The following is a 23,791-nucleotide window of genomic DNA, read 5'->3' as shown; positions in this document are numbered from 1 at the left end:
CATTTACATAACGGACATTACATAGTTGTATAATTTTGTAATGTGTGTTATTTTGTGAATAAATGTTTAGCGCTGCACGTCCCCTTTAAAAGGAACCTGTCACAATGAACATGCTGCCTAATCTGTCAACATAATGTTATAGAGCAGGAGGAGTTGAGCAGATTGATATATATCTTTATTGGAAAACATTCAGTATAAGTTGTAATTTATTGATTGAAATCTCTGTTTCTGTTTCTGGCTAAAGAGTCCAGTCTATTGAGTGAAACCGCCCAGTGGACTCCTTATTACAGAGTGAGCAGGGATTTTAATTATCGATTATACTAAATTTTTTTACCTCAAAATTTATATATATATCAATTTGCTGAGTTCTTCCTGCTCTATAACATGATTGTCATTGTCTTGAGGACAGGTTCCCTTTAATATTAAAAATGATTATATCCTGGTGCTGGAAAAGGCATAGAGATAGAAAATCATGATTAATAGATTTTTTTTAGATATGGCATTATTTACACACATCTTTCTGCTGACAGATCCACTTTATGCCCCTCCTGCAAAACATTGATTTTGTTAGAGCAACACCAAGACACTTTAAGTAGATTGTATTGCATAGCAGCCATTTTTATTAACAAAACAAAACAAAAACAAGTGATATGAAAAAAAATCTGTACCTCATCCAAGTGAGGTTTTAATGAATTTAACTAAAAAATTTTTTTTCTTAAAATATGATAAATTATATAGCCATAAATTATGAATAATACACTGTAGCCCACATACCATCAACTTCAAGGATCCCCTACCAGCATGACTACCCTGACAAAGTAAAGGCCCTATTCCACGGGTCGTTTTGAGGAGCAATATCGTTCGTATTCGGCCGATATCGGCCGCTACGAACGATATTCGTCCCGTGGAATAGAGTGCAACGATCAGCCGATATCGTTCATGTCGGCTGATCGTTGCAGTCGCTTGTTTTTCAACATGTTGAAAAACAAGCGACTGATACAGCAACGATCTGCTGCCGTCGCTCCGTTGAATAGGAGCATCCGCAGCAGACGCTGCTATATCCTATGGGCTGCCCGGACGATCAGCGATCCCCCGGGCAGCCCCCCCAGCAGCTCCCCGCCGCCCCTCCCGCACTCACCCGCTCGCTGCAGCCACGTTGAATAGGTCTTTACTCAATCCCAGTATCATTGCAGCCTCCCATAGGCCCCTGGCCTTACATCTGATCCTATGTTTTATTAAAGTGGTAAGTCAGCAGAATCTTGTGTACAAATATCTAGTTTTATATATAGTACAGTGACATGTGACAATTAGTGCAGCTGCCCTTGACGTTCTGTGTGGCCTCATTAATGAATGCTTATCTATTTATTCTTTTTCGCTGTGATTTGTGTGAAGATTCCATCATCCATATAAAAAAACTTTCATTTGAAATGAGTCTATACTTAGTCACTAAATACAATATCAGATTGGCGTCCTGTTTTAACTCCAGATTTTAGAACAGTTTGTAATAGTTCTGGAGTTGCATTTTTTATGCCTTCGCCTGAACACATAAATTCAGCCAGTCCATCGTAAAATTCAAATTAGGAAAAAATACCAATCTGACCACTTTGATGCCAGTTTTTATACCCAGAACCACTTTGGGCCAGGCTGGACTCTCTTGGATGTGATGCGGGGCATCCCTCTCTGTGTATTATCAGTGTGATGTGGGGTCCCCCCTCTCTGTGTATTATCAGTGTGAGATCAGTGGCCCAAACTCATTTGACCCTTTGAAAACAGCTGTTACTTATTCAAATCATGAAAAATGGCTATGTGCCCACTTTGATGCCAGTTTTTATACCCAGAACCACTTTGGGCCAGGCTGGACTCTCTTGGGTATGATGCGGGGTCCCCCCTCTCTGTGTATATCAGTGTGATGCGGGGTCCCCCCTCTCTGTGTAGTATCAGTGTGAGATCAGTGGCCCAAAGTCAATTTTATTTTTAAATCATAATTTTGTGGTTTTACTTTCATGCCCATTTTTATGCCAACCGTGGGGTCTTTTTTGCCATTTTTATCACCAGTCTCCTCAGGGCCCCTCACTTACAGTAGGGTATGAATATTATACATTTTCTGTAAGAATAATAGCTAAAACAGGAAAAAGAAAAATCCTCTGAATAAGAAACCAACTTCAGCCTCGTCTCCTCCTCTCTCTCTCCCCCGTACACCCGGTCCCCTCCTCTCTCTCTCCCCCGTACACCCGGTCCCCTCCTCTCTCTCTCCCCCGTACACCCGGTCCCCTCCTCTCTCTCTCCCCCGTACACCCGGTCCCCTCCTCTCTCTCTCCCCCCTACACCCGGTCCCCTCCTCTCTCTCTCCCCCGTACACCCGCTCCCCTCCTCTCTCTCTCCCCCGTACACCCGGTCCCCTCCTCTCTCTCTCCCCCGTACACCCGGTCTCCTCCTCTCTCTCCCCCGTACACCCGGTCTCCTCCTCTCTCTCCCCCGTACACCCGGTCTCCTCCTCTCTCTCTCCCCCGTACACCCGGTCTCCTCCTCTCTCTCCCCCGTACACCCGGTCTCCTCCTCTCTCTCCCTCGTACACCCGGTCTCCTCCTCTCTCCCCCGTACACCCGGTCTCCTCCTCTCTCTCTCCCCCGTACACCCGGTCTCCTCCTCTCTCTCCCCCGCACACCCGGTCTCCTCCTCTCTCTCCCCCGTACACCCGGTCCCCTCCTCTCTCTCCCCCGTACACCCGGTCTCCTCCTCTCTCTCCCCCGTACACCCGGTCTCCTCCTCTCTCTCCCCCGTACACCCGGTCCCCTCCTCTCTCTCCCCCGTACACCCGGTCTCCTCCTCTCTCTCTCCCCCGTACACCCGGTCTCCTCCTCTCTCTCCCCCGCACACCCGGTCTCCTCCTCTCTCTCCCCCGTACACCCGGTCTCCTCCTCTCTCTCCCCCGCACACCCGGTCTCCTCCTCTCTCTCCCCCGTACACCCGGTCTCCTCCTCTCTCCCCCGTACACCCGGTCTCCTCCTCTCTCCCCCGTACACCCGGTCTCCTCCTCTCTCTCCCCCGTACACCCGGTCTCCTCCTCTCTCTCCCCCGTACACCCGGTCTCCTCCTCCTCTCTCCCCCGTACACCCGGTCTCCTCCTCCTCTCTCCCCCGTACACCCGGTCTCCTCACGCTGCCGTCTCTCACTCCTGTCACCTGTGTCTCTGTATTTCCCGCCCTCGCCCTGTGGGCCGATCACATGACTCGGTGACGTCATAGGCTCCTGACAGGCATCGCGTGTGGCAGCAGTTATGGCCGGGAAGAGAGCGCTGGTGATTGTGGCCAAGGGCGCCGAGGAGATGGAGACCGTCATCCCCACAGACGTGATGAGGAGAGCCGGGGTGAGTGCCTGCCCTTCCTGCAGTGGCGGCCGGGGCATGCTGGGAGGTGTAGTGGTGCGGCTGCTGGGAGGTGTAGTGGTGGTGGCCGGGGCATGCTGGGAGGTGTAGTGGTGGCCGGGGCATGCTGGGAGGTGTAGTGGTGGTCGGGGCATGCTGGGAGGTGTAGTAGTGGTGGTCGGGGCATGCTGGGAGGTGTAGTGGTGGCGGCCGGGGCATGCTGGGAGGTGTAGTGGTGGCGGCCGGGGCATGCTGGGAGGTGTAGTGGTGGTGGCCGGGGCATGCTGGGAGGTGTAGTGGTGGTGGCCGGGGCATGCTGGGAGGTGTAGTGGTGGTGGCCGGGGCATGCTGGGAGGTGTAGTGGTGGTGGCCGGGGCATGCTGGGAGGTGTAGTGGTGGCCGGGGCATGCTGGGAGGTGTAGTGGTGGCCGGGGCATGCTGGGAGGTGTAGTGGTGGCCGGGGCATGCTGGGAGGTGTAGTGGTGGTGGTGGCCGGGGCATGCTGGGAGGTGTAGTGGTGGTGGTGGCCGGGGCATGCTGGGAGGTGTAGTGGTGGTCGGGGCATGCTGGGAGGTGTAGTGGTGGTGGCGGCCGGGGCATGCTGGGAGGTGTAGTGGTGCGGCTGCTGGGAGGTGTAGTGGTGGTGGCCGGGGCATGCTGGGAGGTGTAGTGGTGGCCGGGGCATGCTGGGAGGTGTAGTGGTGGTCGGGGCATGCTGGGAGGTGTAGTGGTGGTGGCCGGGGGATGCTGGGAGGTGGTGTAGTGGTGGTCGGGGCATGCTGGGAGGTGTAGTGGTGGTGGCCGGGGCATGCTGGGAGGTGTAGTGGTGCGGCCGGGGCATGCTGGGAGGTGTAGTGGTGCGGCTGCTGGGAGGTGTAGTGGTGGCGGCCGGGGCATGCTGGGAGGTGTAGTGGTGGCGGCCGGGGCATGCTGGGAGGTGTAGTGGTGCGGCCGGGGCATGCTGGGAGGTGTAGTGGTGGTGGCCGGGGCATGCTGGGAGGTGTAGTGGTGGCGGCCGGGGCATGCTGGGAGGTGTAGTGGTGGTCGGGGCATGCTGGGAGGTGTAGTGGTGGTGGCCGGGGCATGCTGGCAGGTGTAGTGGTGCGGCTGCTGGGAGGTGTAGTGGTGGCCGGGGCATGCTGGGAGGTGTAGTGGTGCGGCTGCTGGGAGGTGTAGTGGTGGTGGCCGGGGCATGCTGGGAGGTGTAGTGGTGGTGGCCGGGGCATGCTGGGAGGTGTAGTGGTGGTGGCCGGGGCATGCTGGGAGGTGTAGTGGTGGTGGCCGGGGCATGCTGGGAGGTGTAGTGGTGGTGGCCGGGGCATGCTGGGAGGTGTAGTGGTGGTGGTGGCCGGGGCATGCTGGGAGGTGTAGTGGTGGTGGTCGGGGCATGCTGGGAGGTGTAGTGGTGGTCGGGGCATGCTGGGAGGTGTAGTGGTGGTGGTCGGGGCATGCTGGGAGGTGTAGTGGTGGCGGCTGGGGCATGCTGGGAGGTGTAGTGGTGCGGCGGCCGGGGGATGCTGGGAGGTGTAGTGGTGCGGCTGCTGGGAGGTGTAGTGGTGGTGGCCGGGGCATGCTGGGAGGTGTAGTGGTGGTGGCCGGGGCATGCTGGGAGGTGTAGTGGTGGCGGCCGGGGCATGCTGGGAGGTGTAGTGGTGGCGGCCGGGGCATGCTGGGAGGTGTAGTGGTGGCGGCCGGGGCATGCTGGGAGGTGTAGTGGTGGCGGCCGGGGCATGCTGGGAGGTGTAGTGGTGGCGGCCGGGGCATGCTGGGAGGTGTAGTGGTGGCCGGGGCATGCTGGGAGGTGTAGTGGTGGTGGCCGGGGCATGCTGGGAGGTGTAGTGGTGGCGGCCGGGGCATGCTGGGAGGTGTAGTGGTGGTGGCCGGGGCATGCTGGGAGGTGTAGTGGTGGCCGGGGCATGCTGGGAGGTGTAGTGGTGGCGGCCGGGGCATGCTGGGAGGTGTAGTGGTGGTGGCCGGGGCATGCTGGGAGGTGTAGTGGTGCGGCTGCTGGGAGGTGTAGTGGTGGCGGCCGGGGCATGCTGGGTGGTGTAGTGGTGGCGGCCGGGGGAGCTCCATGGGTTGGGAGATACTTAAGAGACAGTAAAATTCCCCTGAGGGGCCTCCAGGATGTCTTTAGATTGTTGGTGACTGTGACCTGACATCTAAGGATCTTCCAGGATCGGTCACCGACCATCTCTCTGGTAACTAACGGGACTTCTTGTTCCAGATCGTGGTGACGGTTGCAGGACTGACGGGCCGGGATCCGGTGCAGTGCAGCAGGGACGTGGTCATCTGTCCTGACGCCAGCCTGGAGGAGGCCCGCACCAAGGTAACGGCACTGGGATCCGAGCCCCAGCAATCCCCTGCCTCTGTGTGTGGAAGGTACGAGGGTGTTTCTAACCCCAGAGAATCCCTCTAAGGTCTCGTCTTACAATGTGCAGAGATCTCACCAGGGCCCTGCGGCCTCCATACTGGTCTCATTGTTTTCTATGGGAGTTGCCACACAGAGCTGTGGTTGGTGGTGGTGGTAGTGCACAGAGCTGTGGTTGGTGGTGGTGGTAGTGCACAGAGCTGTGGTTGGTGGTGGTGGTAGTGCACAGAGCTGTGGTTGGTGGTAGTGCACAGAGCTGTGGTTGGTGGTGGTGGTAGTGCACAGAGCTGTGGTTGGTGGTGGTGGTAGTGCACAGAGCTGTGGTTGGTGGTAGTGCACAGAGCTGTGGTTGGTGGTGGTGGTAGTGCACAGAGCTGTGGTTGGTGGTGGTGGTAGTGCACAGAGCTGTGGTGGTGGTAGTGCACAGAGCTGTGGTTGGTGGTGGTGGTAGTGCACAGAGCTGTGGTTGGTGGTGGTGGTAGTGCACAGAGCTGTGGTTGGTGGTGGTGGTAGTGCACAGAGCTGTGGTTGGTGGTGGTGGTAGTGCACAGAGCTGTGGTTGGTGGTGGTGGTAGTGCACAGAGCTGTGGTTGGTGGTGGTGGTAGTGCACAGAGCTGTGGTTGGTGGTGGTGGTAGTGCACAGAGCTGTGGTGGTGGTAGTGCACAGAGCTGTGGTTGGTGGTGGTGGTAGTGCACAGAGCTGTGGTTGGTGGTGGTGCACAGAGCTGTGGTTGGTGGTGGTGCTGTAGCGTGGGGCTGCGGGTGGCATCGGGAATTTCTTTAAAATTAGCTTATATCAAAAGTTCTATAGATTTGTAACTTCTATATAAAAATCTCCAGTCCTTATCAGCTGCTGTATGTCCTGCAGGCAGGGGAATATTTTCTCCACTCTGACACAGTGCTCTCTACTGCCACCTCTGTCCATGTCAGGAACTGTCCAGAGCAGGAGAGGTTTTCTATGGGGATTTGCTGCTGCTCTGGACAGTTCCTGACATGGACAGAGGTGGCAGCAGAGAGCACTGTGTAAGACTGGAGAGAATACACCACTTCCTGCAGGACATGCAGCAGCTGATAAGTACTGGAAGACTGGAGAGAATACACAACATACTGCAGCTGATAAGTACTGGAAGACTGGAGATTTTTCAAACTACAAATCTTTATAACTTTCTGACATTATTCCCCCTTTTGGCTCTGGGTGCCGCATGCGGCCGGGATCTGCGGAGCTGGAGAATGCGGCTGCAGCTGTGTCCATGATCTCCCTAAAGTGGCAGCCGCTGGAGAACATGGCTGACCCTCCCGATCTCCGATGACCTTTTGGTTGTGTGGGGGCCGCGCTGTTATATAACTCAGATTACTGCAGCACTAAAGGTCAGAATCTCTGCCGCTGCCTCGGACGCGGCTAATTTGGGACGTTGTCTGCTGCCAATCATTCCTCCGTTTACAGTTTAACCCTGTTCAGTGCCGGAGATTGTTGTATGAGGGCGGCCGAGGGGCTACACGTAAAACTGATCATTGATGGTTCCTATATGTATGTGAGACAGCGAATGTATAGTTACCCGGGTGAATTACTGATCATTGATGGTTCCTATATGTATGTGAGACAGCGAATGTATAGTTACCCGGGTGAATTACAGCTGAGCATTGATGGTTCCTATATGTATGTGAGACAGCGAATGTATAGTTACCCGGGTGAATTACTGATCAATGATGGTTCCTATATGTATGTGAGACAGCGAATGTATAGTTACCCGGGTGAATTACAGCTGATCAATGATGGTTCCTATATGTATGTGAGACAGCGAATGTATAGTTACCCGGGTGAATTACAGCTGATCAATGATGGTTCCTATATGTATGTGAGACAGCGAATGTATAGTTACCCGGGTGAATTACTGATCATTGATGGTTCCTATATGTATGTGAGACAGCGAATGTATAGTTACCCGGGTGAATTACAGCTGAGCATTGATGGTTCCTATATGTATGTGAGACAGCGAATGTATAGTTACCCGGGTGAATTACAGCTGAGCATTGATGGTTCCTATATGTATGTGAGACAGCGGATCTATAGTTACCCGGGTGAATTACTGATCATTGATGGTTCCTATATGTATGTGAGACAGCGGATCTATAGTTACCCGGGTGAATTACTGATCATTGATGGTTCCTATATGTATGTGAGACAGCGGATCTATAGTTACCCGGGTGAATTACTGATCATTGATGGTTCCTATATGTATGTGAGACAGCGGATCTATAGTTACCCGGGTGAATTACAGCTGAGCATTGATGGTTCCTATATGTAAGTGAGACAGTGGATCTATAGTTACCCGGGTGAATTACTGATCATTGATGGTTCCTATATGTATGTGAGACAGTGGATCTATAGTTACCCGGGTGAATTACAGCTGAGCATTGATGGTTCCTATATGTATGTGAGACAGCGGATCTATAGTTACCCGGGTGAATTACTGATCATTGATGGTTCCTATATGTATGTGAGAAAGCGGATGTATAGTTACCCGGGTGAATTACAGCTGAGCAATGATGGTTCCTATATGTATGTGAGACAGTGGATCTATAGTTACCCGGGTGAATTACTGATCATTGATGGTTCCTATATGTATGTGAGACAGCGAATGTATAGTTACCCGGGTGAATTACTGATCATTGATGGTTCCTATATGTATGTGAGACAGTGGATCTATAGTTACCCGGGTGAATTACAGCTGAGCATTGATGGTTCCTATATGTATGTGAGAAAGCGGATGTATAGTTACCCGGGTGAATTACTGATCATTGATGGTTCCTATATGTATGTGAGACAGCGGATGGATAGTTACCCGGGTGAATTACTGGACATTGATGGTTCCTATATGTATGTGAGACAGCGGATCTATAGTTACCCGGGTGAATTACTGATCAATGATGGTTCCTATATGTATGTGAGACAGCGGATCTATAGTTACCCGGGTGAATTACTGGACATTGATGGTTCCTATATGTATGTGAGACAGCGGATGTATAGTTACCCGGGTGACTTACAGCTGGACCTTCATCTTACGGGTTCTTTTCTTCTTCCAGGGCCCGTACGATGTGGTGGTCCTTCCCGGGGGTAACCTTGGGGCCCAGAACTTGTCAGAGGTAAGAGCCGGTGGGGGTCTCCACTATAAGGGGGGCCCCCGCCTCTGTCCCTCTTCTGATCTGAGGTAACGCTGTTCTCTTCTCCAGTCTCCAGCAGTAAAAGAGATTCTCCAAGAACAAGACGCCAAGAAGGGGTTAATCGCTGCCATCTGTGCCGGTATGGAGTCACTATGTATGGGGGCATCCGCAGCCGGCTATCCTGCCCCCTGGTGGCCATTTATAACAAGACTGACAGACTGAGGGACGTTGATATAGTTAATAGTCTCTGCACTGCGGCCGCGCTCTCTTACGCTCTCTATGGACGGGCGTCTATGATGGACGGTTACCATGGAGCTCAGTGATTATACCCTCTATGGGCAGGAAGGTAGCGTCAGCTGAGTCACATGATCCAACAACGCGGTATACAGCGGGGGGGGGGGGGATATGATCCAATAGAAGAAGAGAAGTTACTATTTGGGCAGAAACCTTTGTTTGCAGTCTCAGAGGTCGCTTATAGTTGTAATTGGTCTCGTCTGGTCACATGACCTTCTCCTGTGTCTCCTCTGGTGATGTCACCCGGGCCCGGCCATGTGCTGGTGTGAGCCGGGGGACCTTGTGTGTCCTGCAGGATCATACTCCATGATGGTGTGCTGTTACTATAGGTAATTTATGAGACTGTGGTCCCAGCTGCCTTCAGGTCAGTGACCGTGTACTCCCAGGTAGTTCCATGAGATCTTACATGGAGCTGCAGATTGAGGGACAAGGACGGCCATCTTGTGTTTCTTCCATTCACCAATAGTTGCTCCAACAGTTGTCACCTTCTCACCAAGCTGCTCCCTATTGTCCTTAAAGGAGAAGTCCAGCGAAAATTTTTAAAGTATTGTATTGCCCCCTAAAAATATACACATCCCCAATATAGACTTATTACGGGAAATGCTTATAAAGGGCTTTTTCCCCTGCACTTACTACTGCATCAAGGCTTCACTGCCTGAATAACACGGTGATGTCACTTCCTGGATAACATGGTGATGTCACTTCCTGGATACCGCGGTGATGTCACGACTCCCAGAGCTGTGCGGGCTGTGGCTGCTGGAGAGGATGATGGCAGGGGGACACAGGGCACTGGAGGGACACTGAGCATCCGTCTGCCATCGTCCTCTCCAGCAGCCACAGCCCGCACAGCTCTGGGAGTCGTGACATCACCGCGGTATCCAGGAAGTGACATCACTGTGTTATCCAGGAAGTGAAGCCTTGATGCAGTAGTAAGTGCAGGGAAAAAGCCCTTCATAAGCATTTCCCGTATTAAGTCTATATTGGGGATTTGTATAACTTTTTTGGGGGCAGTGCAATACTTTAGTAAACATTTTCGCCGAACTTCTCCATTAAGCCCATCCCAGCAGGTCTACAATGTTCTCTCTGGTGTCCTTAGACAGCTCTTTAGTCTTGGCCATGGTGGAGAGGTGTGAGTGTGTATATATCTCCATTCTGTGTAGGTGTACAGCAGTGTATTATATACTTATCCTCCTCCTGTATGAGTGTGTATATATATCCCCATTCTGTGTAGGTATACAGCAGTGTATTATATACTTATTATCCCTCCTGTATGAGTGTGTATATATCTCTCCATTCTGTGTAGGTATACAGCAGTGTATTATATACTTATTATCCTCCTGTATGAGTGTGTATATATCTCCCCATTCTGTGTAGGTATACAGCAGTGTATTATATACTTATTATCCCCCTCCTGTATGAGTGTATATATATCTCCCCATTCTGTGTAGGTATACAGCAGTGTATTATATACTTATCCTCCTCCTGTATGAGGTGCTATGAGATGGCTGTGATGTCAGGCAGTTCCTCCCCTCCTGCAGTCCGTGATTTGCCCCAGACTTAGTATAGTTTATATAGTCTCATAGTCCGAGCTGTTCTGCTCCCTCAGGCAGGCACCAAAGTCACCAATCTATCCGGTGGTGTGGCCCCCCCCCCCCCCCCCCCCCCTCATCCAGTGGTGTGGCCCCCCCCCCCCCCCCCCTCATCCAGTGGTGTGCCCCCCCCCCCTCATCCAGTGGTGTGGGCCCCCCCCCCCCCTCATCCAGTGGTGTGCCCCCCCCCCCCCCTCATCCAGTGGTGTGGCCCTATCACCCCGTCTCCAGTAGATGTGATAGTGGTCTTGTGGCCGTTGTTTGCCCCTGGTGGACAGTGTGCGGCCGGCTCCGGCTCTGACTGGTCAGTGTAGGGAGCAGCCTCGTACAGACAGCTGACCGGTGTTCTCCCCGTTGCAGGCCCCACCGCCCTGCTGGCTCATGGGATCGGGTTTGGAAGGAGCGTGACCACACATCCTCTGGCTAAGGACAAGATGATGAGCGGAGGTAGGTGCGCTTATATATCGTATAATCATATAGCGCCAACATATTCTGCAGCGCTGTACATGACTTCATCCTACGATCTACCTGTGTGTTAGGAAATCTTATTATATGGGGTCTGAGCCTTCATAGATTGCAGTGATGGGTCGGCTCTCCCGTTGGGTGTCTAGGCATGATGGTGATGGTAGTCCAGCCTGATATAGTGTACATATTTACACAGCCCTGTATCTACTGTTTTATCTCTGCAGATCATTACAAGTACTCTGAGAGCAGGGTGGAGCGAGACGGACACTTCATCACCAGTCGTGGACCGGGCACCAGCTTTGAGTTCGGTCTCTCCATTGTGGAAGCCTTGCTGGGGAAAGAGGTGGCCGAGCAGGTGAAGGCCCCGCTGGTCCTTAAGGATTAGGCCTGGCCGCAGATGACTGGTGACCTGACGGCCGACATGAGCTTCAGGTCCAGATTGTATATACTGAGCTTTATACCCCAATAACTCCGCCTCACTAGTGATATCACCCTGACCCCACAGCACTTATCTCCTCTACTGATCTGCAGAGTAAGGGGAGACGGACAGTAATAAATCTCATGTGACAACAACTTCTCTTCTCTCTGCCATCTTATATTACATATATACACACTCATACAGGAGAGGGATAATAAGTATATAATACACTGCTATATAACTACACAGAATGGGGAGATATATACACACTCATACAGGAGGATAATAAGTATATAATACACTGCTGTATACCTACACAGAATGGGGAGATATATACACACTCATACAGGAGGGATAATAAGTATATAATACACTGCTCTATACCTGCACAGAATGGAGAGATATATACACACTCATACAGGAGGGGGATAATAAGTATATAATACACTGCTGTATACCTACACAGAATGGAGAGATATATACACACTCATACAGGAGGATAATAAGTATATAATACACTGCTGTATACCTACACAGAATGGAGAGATATATACACACTCATACAGGAGGATAATAAGTATATAATACACTGCTGTACACCTACACAGAATGGGGAGATATATTCACACTCATACAGGAGGATAATAAGTATATAATACACTGCTGTATACCTACACAGAATAGGGGGATATATACACACTCATACAGGAGGACGATAAGTATATAATACACTGCTGTATACCAACACAGAATGGGGGGATATATACACTCATACAGGAGGATAATAAGTATATAATACACTGCTGTATACCTACACAGAATGGGGAGATATATACTTATTATCCTCCTGTATGAGTGTATATATCCCCCCATTCTGTGTAGGTATACAGCAGTGTATTATATACTTATTATCCTCCTGTATGAGTGTGTATATATCTCCCCATTCTGTGTAGGTATACAGCAGTGTATTATATACTTATTATCCTCCTGTATGAGTGTGTATATAATACACTGCTGTATACCTACACAGAATGGGGATATACACACACTCATACAGTGGGATAATAAGTAATACACTGCTGTATACCTACACAGAATGGGGAGATATATACACACTCATACAGGAGGATAATAAGTATATAATATACTGCTGTATACCTACACAGAATGGGGAGATATATACACACTCATACAGGAGGATAATAAGTATATAATACACTGCTGTATACCTACACAGAATGGGGATATATATACACACTCATACAGGAGGATAATAAGTATATAATACACTGCTGTATACTACACAGAATGGGGAGATATACACACTCATACAGGAGGATAATAAGTATATAATACACTGCTGTATACCTACACAGAATAGGGGGATATATACACACTCATACAGGAGGGGGATAATAAGTATATAATACACTGCTGTATACCTACACAGAATGGGGAGATATATACACACTCATACAGGAGGATAATAAGTATATAATACACTGCTGTATACCCACACAGACTGGAGAGATATATACACACTCATACAGGAGGAGCAGTGGGATGTTGGGTTACACAGGTGGAGCAGTATGTATTTATGCACTGCGGTGCTGATTTGGCGCTGCTCTGGGGTATTATGTGCAGCACATGGCGGTATCTCCCGCTGCTTAGTAGTATGGTTGTTGGTGAGGCCTCATCAACATGGCTGGCCTGGTGAGTACTGAAAACAAAAGTTTAGGAAGCACTGGTGTAAAGGGATGTGGTTCACTGCACCACACCTGGTAGGACGATGCACACCCCCCCTTCCACCTGACAGGAACGCCCCCCCACCCCCACCCCCACCCCCACCCCCACACACACAGGTTTGTCTGTCGGTTATTAAGGTCTGATCTGTAACACACACACACAGGTACATAATGCATCTGCCAGTTCTTCCAGGTTTCTGTATAATATTTGATATTGTATAATGCTACCACATAGTAATCTGCCCTTTATTTATATCGCTCCAACTTATTCCATAGCGCTGTACATAGCTCGTCTTCAGTCTCATCGCTCCATGCCCCTTTGGGGTTCACAACCTCGATTCCACCTGCCTGATATTTCACCTGTGCGATTGTAGATCAGTGATTTTGCCATTCATGAGAATTTACCTGCAAAGGTTCAAAGACAAAAGCAGAAAATGAATGCAGATCCTGCCGTAATTCTGTGTCTGCGCTGCGTTATACAGAATCGCCACCAGGGGGTGTCTGGGCTGTATTATACAGGATCACCACCAGAGGGTGTCTGCGCTGTATTACACAGGATCACCACCAGAGGGTGTCTGCCCTGTATTATACAGAATCGCCACCAGGGGATGTCTGCGCCGTATTATACAAGATCACCACTAGGGGGTGTCTGCGCTGTATTATACAGGATCACCACCAGAGGGTGTCTGCGCTGTATTACACCGGATCACCACCAGGGGGTGTCTGCGCTGTATTACACAGGATCACCACCAGGGGGTGTCTGCGCTGTATTACACAGGATCACCACCAGGGGGTGTCTGCGCTGTATTACACAGGATCACCACCAGGGGGTGTCTGCGCCGTATTACACTGGATCACCACCAGGGGGTGTCTGGGCTGTATTATACAGGGTCACCACCAGAGGGTGTCTGCGCCGTATTACACTGGATCACCACCAGGGGGTGTCTGCGCTGTATTATACAGGATCACCACCAGGGGGTGTCTGCGCTGTATTACCCAGGATCACCACCAGGGGATGTCTGCGCCGTATTACACTGGATCACCACCAGAGAGTGTCTGCGCTGTATTATACAGGGTCACCACCAGGGGGTGTCTGGGCTGTATTACACAGGATCACCACCAGAGGGTGTCTGCGCTGTATTATACAGGATCACCACCAGGGGGTGTCTGGGCTGTATTACACTGGATCACCACCAGGGGGTGTCTGCGCTGTATTACACAGGATCACCACCAGGGGGTGTCTGTGCTGTATTACACAGGATCACCACCAGAGGGTGTCTGCGCTGTATTATACAGGATCACCACCAGGGGGTGTCTGCGCCGTATTACACAGGATCACCACCAGGGGGTGTCTGCGCTGTATTACACAGGATCACCACCAGGGGGTGTCTGGGCTGTATTACACAGGATCACCACCAGGGGGTGTCTGCGCTGTATTACACTGGATCACCACCAGAGGGTGTCTGCAGTGTATTATACAGGATCACCACCAGGGGGTGTCTGCGCTGTATTATACAGGATCACCACCAGGGGGTGTCTGGGCTGTATTACACAGGATCACCACCAGGGGGTGTCTGCGCTGTATTACACAGGATCACCACCAGGGGGTGTCTGGGCTGTATTACACAGGATCACCACCAGGGGGTGTCTGGGCTGTATTACACAGGATCACCACCAGGGGGTGTCTGCGCTGTATTACACAGGATCACCACCAGAGGGTGTCTGCAGTGTATTATACAGGGTCACCACCAGAGAGTGTCTGCAGTGTATTACTCAGGATCACCACCAGGGGGTGTCTGGGCTGTATTACACAGGATCACCACCAGAGGGTGTCTGCGCTGTATTACTCAGGATCACCACCAGGGGGTGTCTGCGCTGTATTACACCGATCACCACCAGGGGGTGTCTGCGCTTTATTACACAGGATCACCACCAGGGGGTGTCTGCGCTGTATTATACAGGATCACCACCAGGGGGTGTCTGGGCTGTATTACACAGGATCACCACCAGGGGGTGTCTGCGCTGTATTACACAGGATCACCACCAGAGGGTGTCTGGGCTGTATTATACAGGATCACCACCAGGGGGTGTCTGCGCTGTATTACACAGGGTCACCACCAGGGGGTGTCTGGGCTGTATTACACAGGGTCACCAACAGGGGGTGTCTGGGCTGTATTATACAGGATTACCACCAGAGGGTGTCTGCGCTGTATTACACAGGATCACCACCAGGGGGTGTCTGGGCTGTATTATACAGGATTACCACCAGAGGGTGTCTGGGCTGTATTATACAGGATCACCACCAGGGGGTGTCTGCGCTGTATTACACAGGATCACCACCAGGGGGTGTCTGCGCTGTATTACACAGGATCACCACCAGGGGGTGTCTGGGCTGTATTACACAGGATCACCACCAGGGGGTGTCTGGGCTGTATTACACAGGATCACCACCAGGGGGTGTCTGGGCTGTATTACACAGGATCACCACCAGGGGGTGTCTGGGCTGTATTACACAGGATCACCACCAGGGGGTGTCTGCGCTGTATTACACAGGATCACTACCGGGGGTGTCTGGGCTGTATTACACTGGATCACCATCAGGGGGTGTCTGGGCTGTATTATACAGGATCACCACCAGGGGGTGTCTGGGCTGTATTACACAGGATCACCACCAGGGGGTGTCTGGGCTGTATTATACAGGATCACCACCAGGGGGTGTCTGCGCTGTATTACACAGGATCACCACCAGGGGTGTCTGGGCCGTATTATACAGGATCACCACCAGGGGTGTCTGGGCTGTATTACACCGATCACCACCAGGGGGTGTCTGTGCTGCATTACACAGGATCACCACCAGGGGGAGACGTTGCCTCATTTTTGCTTTATCTTGTTTCTGCAGAGGGATAGTAGGCCACAGTCGTGCAGTATAGCGCCCCCTAGGCACCTGTATTATAGCTTTCTGATGCCTTTGCTGTTTAAGTGTTTATCCCCCTAACAGAATTGAACATGGCTGCTTACTTCCAAAAACAGCGCCACCCTTGTCATCAGGTTGTGTGTGGTATTACCTGAGGACAAGAGGCGCTCTGCTTATAAAGTGGATACATTTATCTGATTCTGGAGGACCCCTTTAAGAAATCCTGACTTCTAATCACTTACAGCACTTACTGTATGTTGTAGGAATCCTTCTGGCGTGCTTTCACTAATATGGGGGCACCCCGGATGTCTCTATGATGGGGGCTGTTATGGGGGTACCCCGGATGCTACTATGATGAGGGCTGTTATAGGGGCACCCCGGATGTCACTATGATGAGGGCTGTTATAGGGGCACCCCGGATGTCACTATGATGACGGCTGTTACAGGGGCACCCCTGATGTCACTATGATGAGGGCTGTTATAGGGGCACCCCGGATGTCACTATGATGAGGGCTGTTATAGGCTCCCCTCCCCCCGGATGTCAATATGATGGGTGCCCCCCGGATGTCAATATGATGGGGGTTGTTATGGGGGCACCCTGGATGTCACTATGATGGGGGCACCCCGGATGTCACTATGATGGGGGCTGTTATGGGGGCACCCCGGATGTCACTATGATGGGGGCTGTTATGGGGGCACCCCGGATGTCACTATAATGGGGGGCTTAGTAGCCTGGTGATCACCCACTACTGAGTTAAATGGAGTATTTCTGGTGAATTGCAGCAGTTTTGTAAAAACTTTGAAATCCTGCTTCTCGTCCACTGCCCTCACCAGCTCCGCCCCAGTCCCGCACCTCCCGTCCCCCATCTCACCCGCTCCGCCCCAGTCCCGCACCTCCCGTCCCCCATCTCACCCGCTCCGCCCCAATCCCGCACCTCCCGCCCCCCATCTCACCCGCTCCGCCCCAGTCCCGCACCTCCCGTCCCCCATCTCACCCGCTCCGCCCCTGTCCCGCACCTCCCGTCCCCCATCTCACCCGCTCCGCCCCAGTCCCGCACCTGCCATCCCCCATCTCACCCGCTCCGCCCCAGTCCCGCACCTCCCGTCCCCCATCTCACCCGCTCCGCCCCAGTCCCGCACCTCCCGTCCCCCATCTCACCCGCTCCGCCCCAGTCCCGCACCTCCCGTCCCCCATCTCACCCTATCCGCCCCTGTCCCGCACCTCCCGTCCCCCATCTCACCCGCTCCGCCCCTGTCCCGCACCTCCCGTCCCCCATCTCACCCGCTCCGCCCCAGTCCCGCACCTGCCGTCCCCCATCTCACCCGCTCCGCCCCAGTCCCGCACCTCCCGTCCCCCATCTCACCCGCTCCGCCCCAGTCCCGCACCTCCCGTCCCCCATCTCACCCGCTCCGCCCCAGTCCCGCACCTCCCGTCCCCCATCTCACCCGCTCCGCCCCAGTCCCGCACCTCCCGTCCCCCATCTCACCCGCTCCGCCCCTGTCCCGCACCTCCCGTCCCCCATCTCACCCGCTCCGCCCCTGTCCCGCACCTCCCGTCCCCCATCTCACCCGCTCCGCCCCAGTCCCGCACCTGCCGTCCCCCATCTCACCCGCTCCGCCCCAGTCCCGCACCTCCCGTCCCCATCTCACCCGCTCCGCCCCAGTCCCGCACCTCCCGTCCCCCATCTCACCCGCTCCGCCCCAGTCCCGCACCTCCCGTCCCCCATCTCACCCGCTCCGCCCCAGTCCCGCACCTCCCGTCCCCCATCTCACCCGCTCCGCCCTCAGTCCCGCACCTGCCGTCCCCCATCTCACCCGCTCCGCCCCAGTCCCGCACCTGCCGTCCCCCATCTCACCCGCTCCCCCCCAGTCCCGCACCTGCCGTCCCCCATCTCACCCGCTTCGCCCACAGTCCCGCACCTCCCGTCCCCCATCTCACCCGCTCCGCCCTCAGTCCCGCACCTCCCGTCCCCCATCTCACCCGCTCCGCCCTCAGTCCCGCACCTCCCGTCCCCCATCTCACCCGCTCCGCCCTCAGTCCCGCTCCTCCCGTCCCCCATCTCACCCGCTCCGCCCTCAGTCCCGCACCTCCCGTCCCCCATCTCACCCGCTCCGCCCTCAGTCCCGCTCCTCCCGTCCCCCATCTCACCCGCTGCGCCCTCAGTCCCGCACCTCCCGTCCCCCATCTCACCCGCTCTGCCCCAGTCCCGCACCTGCCGTCCCCCATCTCACCCGCTCCGCCCTCAGTCCCGCACCTCCCGTCCCCCATCTCACCCGCTCCGCCCTCAGTCCCGCACCTCCCGTCCCCCATCTCACCCGCTCCGCCCCAGTCCCGCACCTGCCGTCCCATATCTCACCCGTCTCTGAACATCCCTTGCCCGCCGCACCCACCTCGGCCCTGTCCAGCGCTCGCCCCCCGCCCTTGTCGTCCCATAGAGTAGTCCCAGGGATCGGCCAGCATTAGTCAGTGCCCTTATAGGACTTTAGATTGACTGTCTGTCCCTATCAGAGTACATAGTGTTATGGGGACCCTACTATGAGGGTCGGCCCTCCTCCCGCTCGGAGTGCCCCTGTATACTCACTGGTGTGCCGGGCTCTAATCTCCTCGGCACTTCTGACACTACATGGCTGGAGTCTGAGACTGCCGGGAGGTGACAGGAGAAGACAGCCTGGACGTCCTGGCTGAGAGGTATAATAGATACACAGCCCCCCCCCCCCTGGATTTATTATACTTTGTTAACGCCCATTAGATGTAACCCTTATTGCGATCATCTTCCTGGGTCCTAAGACTCCGCTTACCCCTCTGCTTGCCGTCTCTGACCGGTGCCCATTACATTACTGAGCTAATGGCTGTGCATGGGGCTGTCCTGCCGAAGCTTCAGTCCGGGCCTGTGCTGTGTAACTACCTGTGTGTAACGTGTCCCTTGTACTGAACAATCTGCTTTCTTGGTTACACTTCATGTTTATAAGTAAGGGTGGGTTCACACTACGGAATCCGCACAGATAAATTCCAGCGGATTCTGTGGCTTGTACCCGCTCGCGGCCGCGTGCATATCCGCCAGCTCCATAGACACCATTCTATGACTGGGTTGATTCTGCTGTCCGACGAAATAATAGACATGTCAGTTCTGTCTGCGGAAGGCCGATTACGCCTTGCTATAGAATGGTGTCTATGGGAGAGGCGGGCCGCCGTGAACGGGTACGAGCGACGGAATGTGACTGACTTTATCCGCGCTGATTCTGTAGCATGAACCCACCGTGCTGTATCGCTGTGGATGCTGGCAGGAAGTGGATGGGCGAGGGTACTAACACTGAAAGTCAAAGAACCAAATATCATCTGGTTACGTCTCCGATCATCTCCTGCGCCACAAAAGATCAAATCAGCTGCTGGGCCGGTGTTTTCTTGTCGGCCGCTCGCTGGCCCCATTACAGGCCGATTATTGGGTGAATGAGCTTTCATAGTGACGTTAATCTGATGCCAATAGAACGGACTCTTATACTCGTTCTCTCTCTGGTGTTTCCCGGTGCGGTGTATGTTAGATCAGACTCTCTTATACTTGTTCTCTCTCTCTGGTGTTGCCCTGTGCAGTGTATGTTAGATCAGACTCTCTTATACTCGCTCTCTCTCTCTCTCTGGTGTTGCCCGGTGCGGTGTATGTTAGATCAGACTCTCTTATACTCGTTCTCTGGTGTTGCCCGATGTGGTGGATGTTAGATCAGACTCTTATACTCGTTCTCTCTGGTGTTGCCCACTGCGGTGTATGTTAGATCAGACTCTCTTATACTCGTTCTCTCTCTCTGGTGTTGCACAGTGTGGTGTATGCTAGATCAGACTCTCTTATACTCGTTCTCTAGTGTTGCCCGATGTGGTGGATGTTAGATCAGACTCTCTTATACTTGTTCTCTCTCTCTGGTGTTGCCCGGTGTGGTGTATGTTAGATCAGACTCTCTTATGCCGTTCTCTCTGGTGTTGCACGGTGTGGTGTATGCTAGATCAGACTCTCTTATACTCGTTCTCTAGTGTTGCCCGATGTGGTGGATGTTAGATCAGACTCTCTTATACTTGTTCTCTCTCTCTGGTGTTGCCCGGTGTGGTGTATGTTAGATCAGACTCTCTTATGCCGTTCTCTCTGGTGTTGCACGGTGTGGTGTATGCTAGATCAGACTCTCTTATACTCGTTCTCTAGTGTTGCCCGATGTGGTGGATGTTAGATCAGACTCTCTTATACTCGTTCTCTCTCTATGGTGTTGCCCGATGCGGTGGATGTTAGATCAGACTCTCTTATACTCATTCTCTCTGGTGTTGCCCGGTGCGGTGGATGTTAGATCAGACTCTCTTATACTCGCTCTCTCTCTCTCTCTGGTGTTGCCCGGTGCGGTGTATGTTAGATCAGACTCTCTTATACTCGTTCTCTGGTGTTGCCCGATGTGGTGGATGTTAGATCAGACTCTTATACTCGTTCTCTCTGGTGTTGCCCACTGCGGTGTATGTTAGATCAGACTCTCTTATACTCGTTCTCTCTCTCTGGTGTTGCCCGATGCGGTGTATGTTAGATCAGACTCTCTTATACTCGTTCTCTGGTGTTGCCCGATGCGGTGGATGTTAGATCAGACTCTCTTATACTCGTTCTCTCTGGTGTTGCCCGGTGCGGTGTATATTAGATCACTCTCTTATGTGTAATCAATTTTTATTCGTTTTAAAAGAAGACAAGAAAACATATAAACAGTATACAAAGGGGGTACATCATAACAAATACAGGACCAAAAAAAGTGGAACACAATAAGCAAAAGTCCGCTGCAAGCAGGAAGTGAAACGAAGAGGGCGCCTATGGGGGCACTCAGTGATTGGGTAAGGCCTTATACCTGGGGGTAGGCGCAACATTGCAGACCCAACAGGCAATCCATGGGTCAGAGACCCTAGATCACTCTCTTATACTCGTTCTCTGGTGTTGTCTGATGCGGTGTATGTTAGATCAGACTCTCTTATGCCGTTCTCTCCGGTGTTGCTCGGTGTGGTGTATGTTAGATCAGACTCTCCTATACTCGTTCTCTCCGGTGTTGCCCGATGCGGTGTATGTTAGATCAGACTCTCCTATACTCGTTCTCTCTGGTGTTGCCCGATGCGGTGGATGTTAAATCAGACTCTCTTATACTCGTTCTCTCTGGTGTTACCCGATGCGGTGTATGTTAGATCAGACTCTCCTATACTTGTTCTCTCTGGTGTTGCCCGGTGCGGTGTATGTTAGATCAGACTCTCTTATACTCGTTCTCTCTGGTGTTACCCGATGCGGTGTATGTTAGATCAGACTCTCCTATACTTGTTCTCTCTGGTGTTGCCCGGTGCGGTGTATGTTAGATCAGACTCTCTTATACTCGTTCTTTCTGGTGTTACCCGATGCGGTGTATGTTAGATCAGACTCTCCTATACTTGTTCTCTCTGGTGTTGCCCGGTGCGGTGTATGTTAGATCAGACTCTCTTATGCCCATTTTCTCTGGTGTTGCCCGGTGCGGTGTATGTTAGATCAGACTCTCTTATACTCGTTCTCTCTGGTGTTACCCGATGCGGTGTATGTTAGATCAGACTCTCCTATACTTGTTCTCTCTGGTGTTGCCCGGTGCGGTGTATGTTAGATCAGACTCTCTTATACTCGTTCTCTCTGGTGTTACCCGATGCGGTGTATGTTAGATCAGACTCTCCTATACTTGTTCTCTCTGGTGTTGCCCGGTGCGGTGTATGTTAGATCAGACTCTCTTATGCCCATTTTCTCAGACTCTCCTATACTCGTTCTCTCTGGTGTTACCCGATACGGTGTATGTTAGATCAGACTCTCCTATACTTGTTCTCTCTGGTGTTGCCCGGTTCGGTGGATGTTAGATCAGACTCTCTTATACTCGTTCTCTCTCTGGTGTTGCCCGGTGCGGTGTATGTTAGATCAGACTCTCTTATGCCCATTTTCTCTGGTGTTGCCCGGTGCGGTGTATGTTAGATCAGACTCTCTTATACTCGTTCTCTCTGGTGTTACCCGATGCGGTGTATGTTAGATCAGACTCTCCTATACTTGTTCTCTCTGGTGTTGCCCGGTGCGGTGTATGTTAGATCAGACTCTCTTATACTCGTTCTCTCTGGTGTTACCCGATGCGGTGTATGTTAGATCAGACTCTCCTATACTTGTTCTCTCTGGTGTTGCCCGGTGCGGTGGATGTTAGATCAGACTCTCTTATACTCGTTCTCTCTCTGGTGTTGCCCGGTGCGGTGGATGTTAGATCAGACTCTCTTATACTCGTTCTCTCTCTGGTGTTTCCCGGTGTGGTGTATGTTAGTTCTGACTCTCTTATACTCGTTGTTCTCTCTGGTGTTTCCCGGTGTGGTGTATGTTAGTTCTGACTCTCTTATACTCGTTGTTCTCTCTGGTGTTGCCCGGTGCGGTGGATGTTAGATCAGACTCTCTTATACTCGTGCTCTCTGGTGTTGCCCGGTGCAGCAATCGCAGAGGTCTAAGCTTGAACACAATTGCAGCAGGTTTGGGAAGAACACGTAGTCATAGAGGTGACACCCATTGTCTCATTACGTGTCCACACCCCTATGTGTATAATTGTGATGACGAGGATCCTGCGTCCGTGTTAATAGGTGAGTGTGGTAGGTGTGTAGTGTCTGTAAACCACATCATGTCCGTCTGTGACTTCTCAAGTCTGGAAGCTTCTTGGCGACTTTCGTAGCAAACAGATGTGGGCGACCATCCATGGTCACCGAGATTTATCTATAGCTGTAGAAGAATTATGTGTCCTGTGATACTAGCCATCAAATGCCCAACCAACACAGTGTGATCCATGCCCAGAGACCATGGCTAGGGATCCTCCATTCCTCTAGCTTCCGCTGTCCCAGCATGATGGACGTTGTAGTTTGGCAGTAGCTGGAGGACTGAATTTTCCCCATCCCTGTTATAAACCATCAATGACATCGATATACAACCATTATAACAGGGGCCATGGTCAGCAGGTATCAGAGGCCATCTATCCCTATGGGCCCATGTGGGTCGCCGGAAGTCTCTCTGATACCCTGGCGGACACGATGAACGAGTCTATGCAAGATGTGTGTGTATATTACAGCATGTATGGTGGTGGGGGGGGGGGAGATATAGTCTACATAAGGGGCATGGGGGGGGGGGGGGTGACACAGGTCACTTCACTCATAAGGGGCATGGGGGGGGGTACAGGTCACTTCACTCCTCATAAGGGGCATGGGGGGGGGGGTACAGGTCACTTCACTCCTCATAAGGGGCGTGGGGGGGGGGGTACAGGTCACTTCACTCCTCATTGTGACCCTGACTATAAGAGGAATTACGACTACTCTGAGATCAGTTCTGGCACCTTAAAGTGTTTGTGACTCTCCACGCCCGTGTATTAGGGTTATTATAGGGCCCCTGTGGTCTATAGATCTGATGATGAAGAAATGGAGCGGCACCATAAG

General features: G+C 52.6%; 1 protein-coding gene across 1 annotated transcript; it reads left to right on the top strand.

The window, feature by feature from the left end:
• Positions 1–3,228: 3,228 nt before the first annotated feature.
• Positions 3,229–11,819, top strand: PARK7 (Parkinsonism associated deglycase). The gene is made up of 6 exons (XM_069947100.1): positions 3,229–3,367; positions 5,592–5,693; positions 8,821–8,880; positions 8,968–9,037; positions 11,142–11,228; positions 11,471–11,819. Exons 1-6 carry the CDS (start codon positions 3,278–3,280, stop codon positions 11,629–11,631), a joined length of 570 nt encoding a protein of 189 aa, XP_069803201.1. The 5' UTR covers positions 3,229–3,277; the 3' UTR covers positions 11,632–11,819.
• Positions 11,820–23,791: the final 11,972 nt, after the last annotated feature.

The sequence above is a fragment of the Dendropsophus ebraccatus genome, chromosome 12 (genome assembly GCF_027789765.1).
Source record: "Dendropsophus ebraccatus isolate aDenEbr1 chromosome 12, aDenEbr1.pat, whole genome shotgun sequence".
Lineage (NCBI taxonomy): Eukaryota > Metazoa > Chordata > Amphibia > Anura > Hylidae > Dendropsophus > Dendropsophus ebraccatus.
Note: the sequence above shows the minus strand (reverse complement) of the source record. Positions and strands in the feature narration are given on the sequence as shown.

What these genes read in the sequence shown, in the direction of transcription:
- PARK7 (XM_069947100.1), top strand. Translation starts at nt 3,278, where the DNA reads ATGGCCGGGAAGAGAGCGCTGGTGATTGTGGCCAAGGGCGCCGAGGAG. An exon ending in TGGAGGAGGCCCGCACCAAG is followed by an intron (nt 5,694 to 8,820) that starts GTAACGGCACTG and finishes TTCTTCTTCCAG; the next exon opens with GGCCCGTACGATGTGGTGGT. An exon ending in AATCGCTGCCATCTGTGCCG is followed by an intron (nt 9,038 to 11,141) that starts GTATGGAGTCAC and finishes TCCCCGTTGCAG; the next exon opens with GCCCCACCGCCCTGCTGGCT.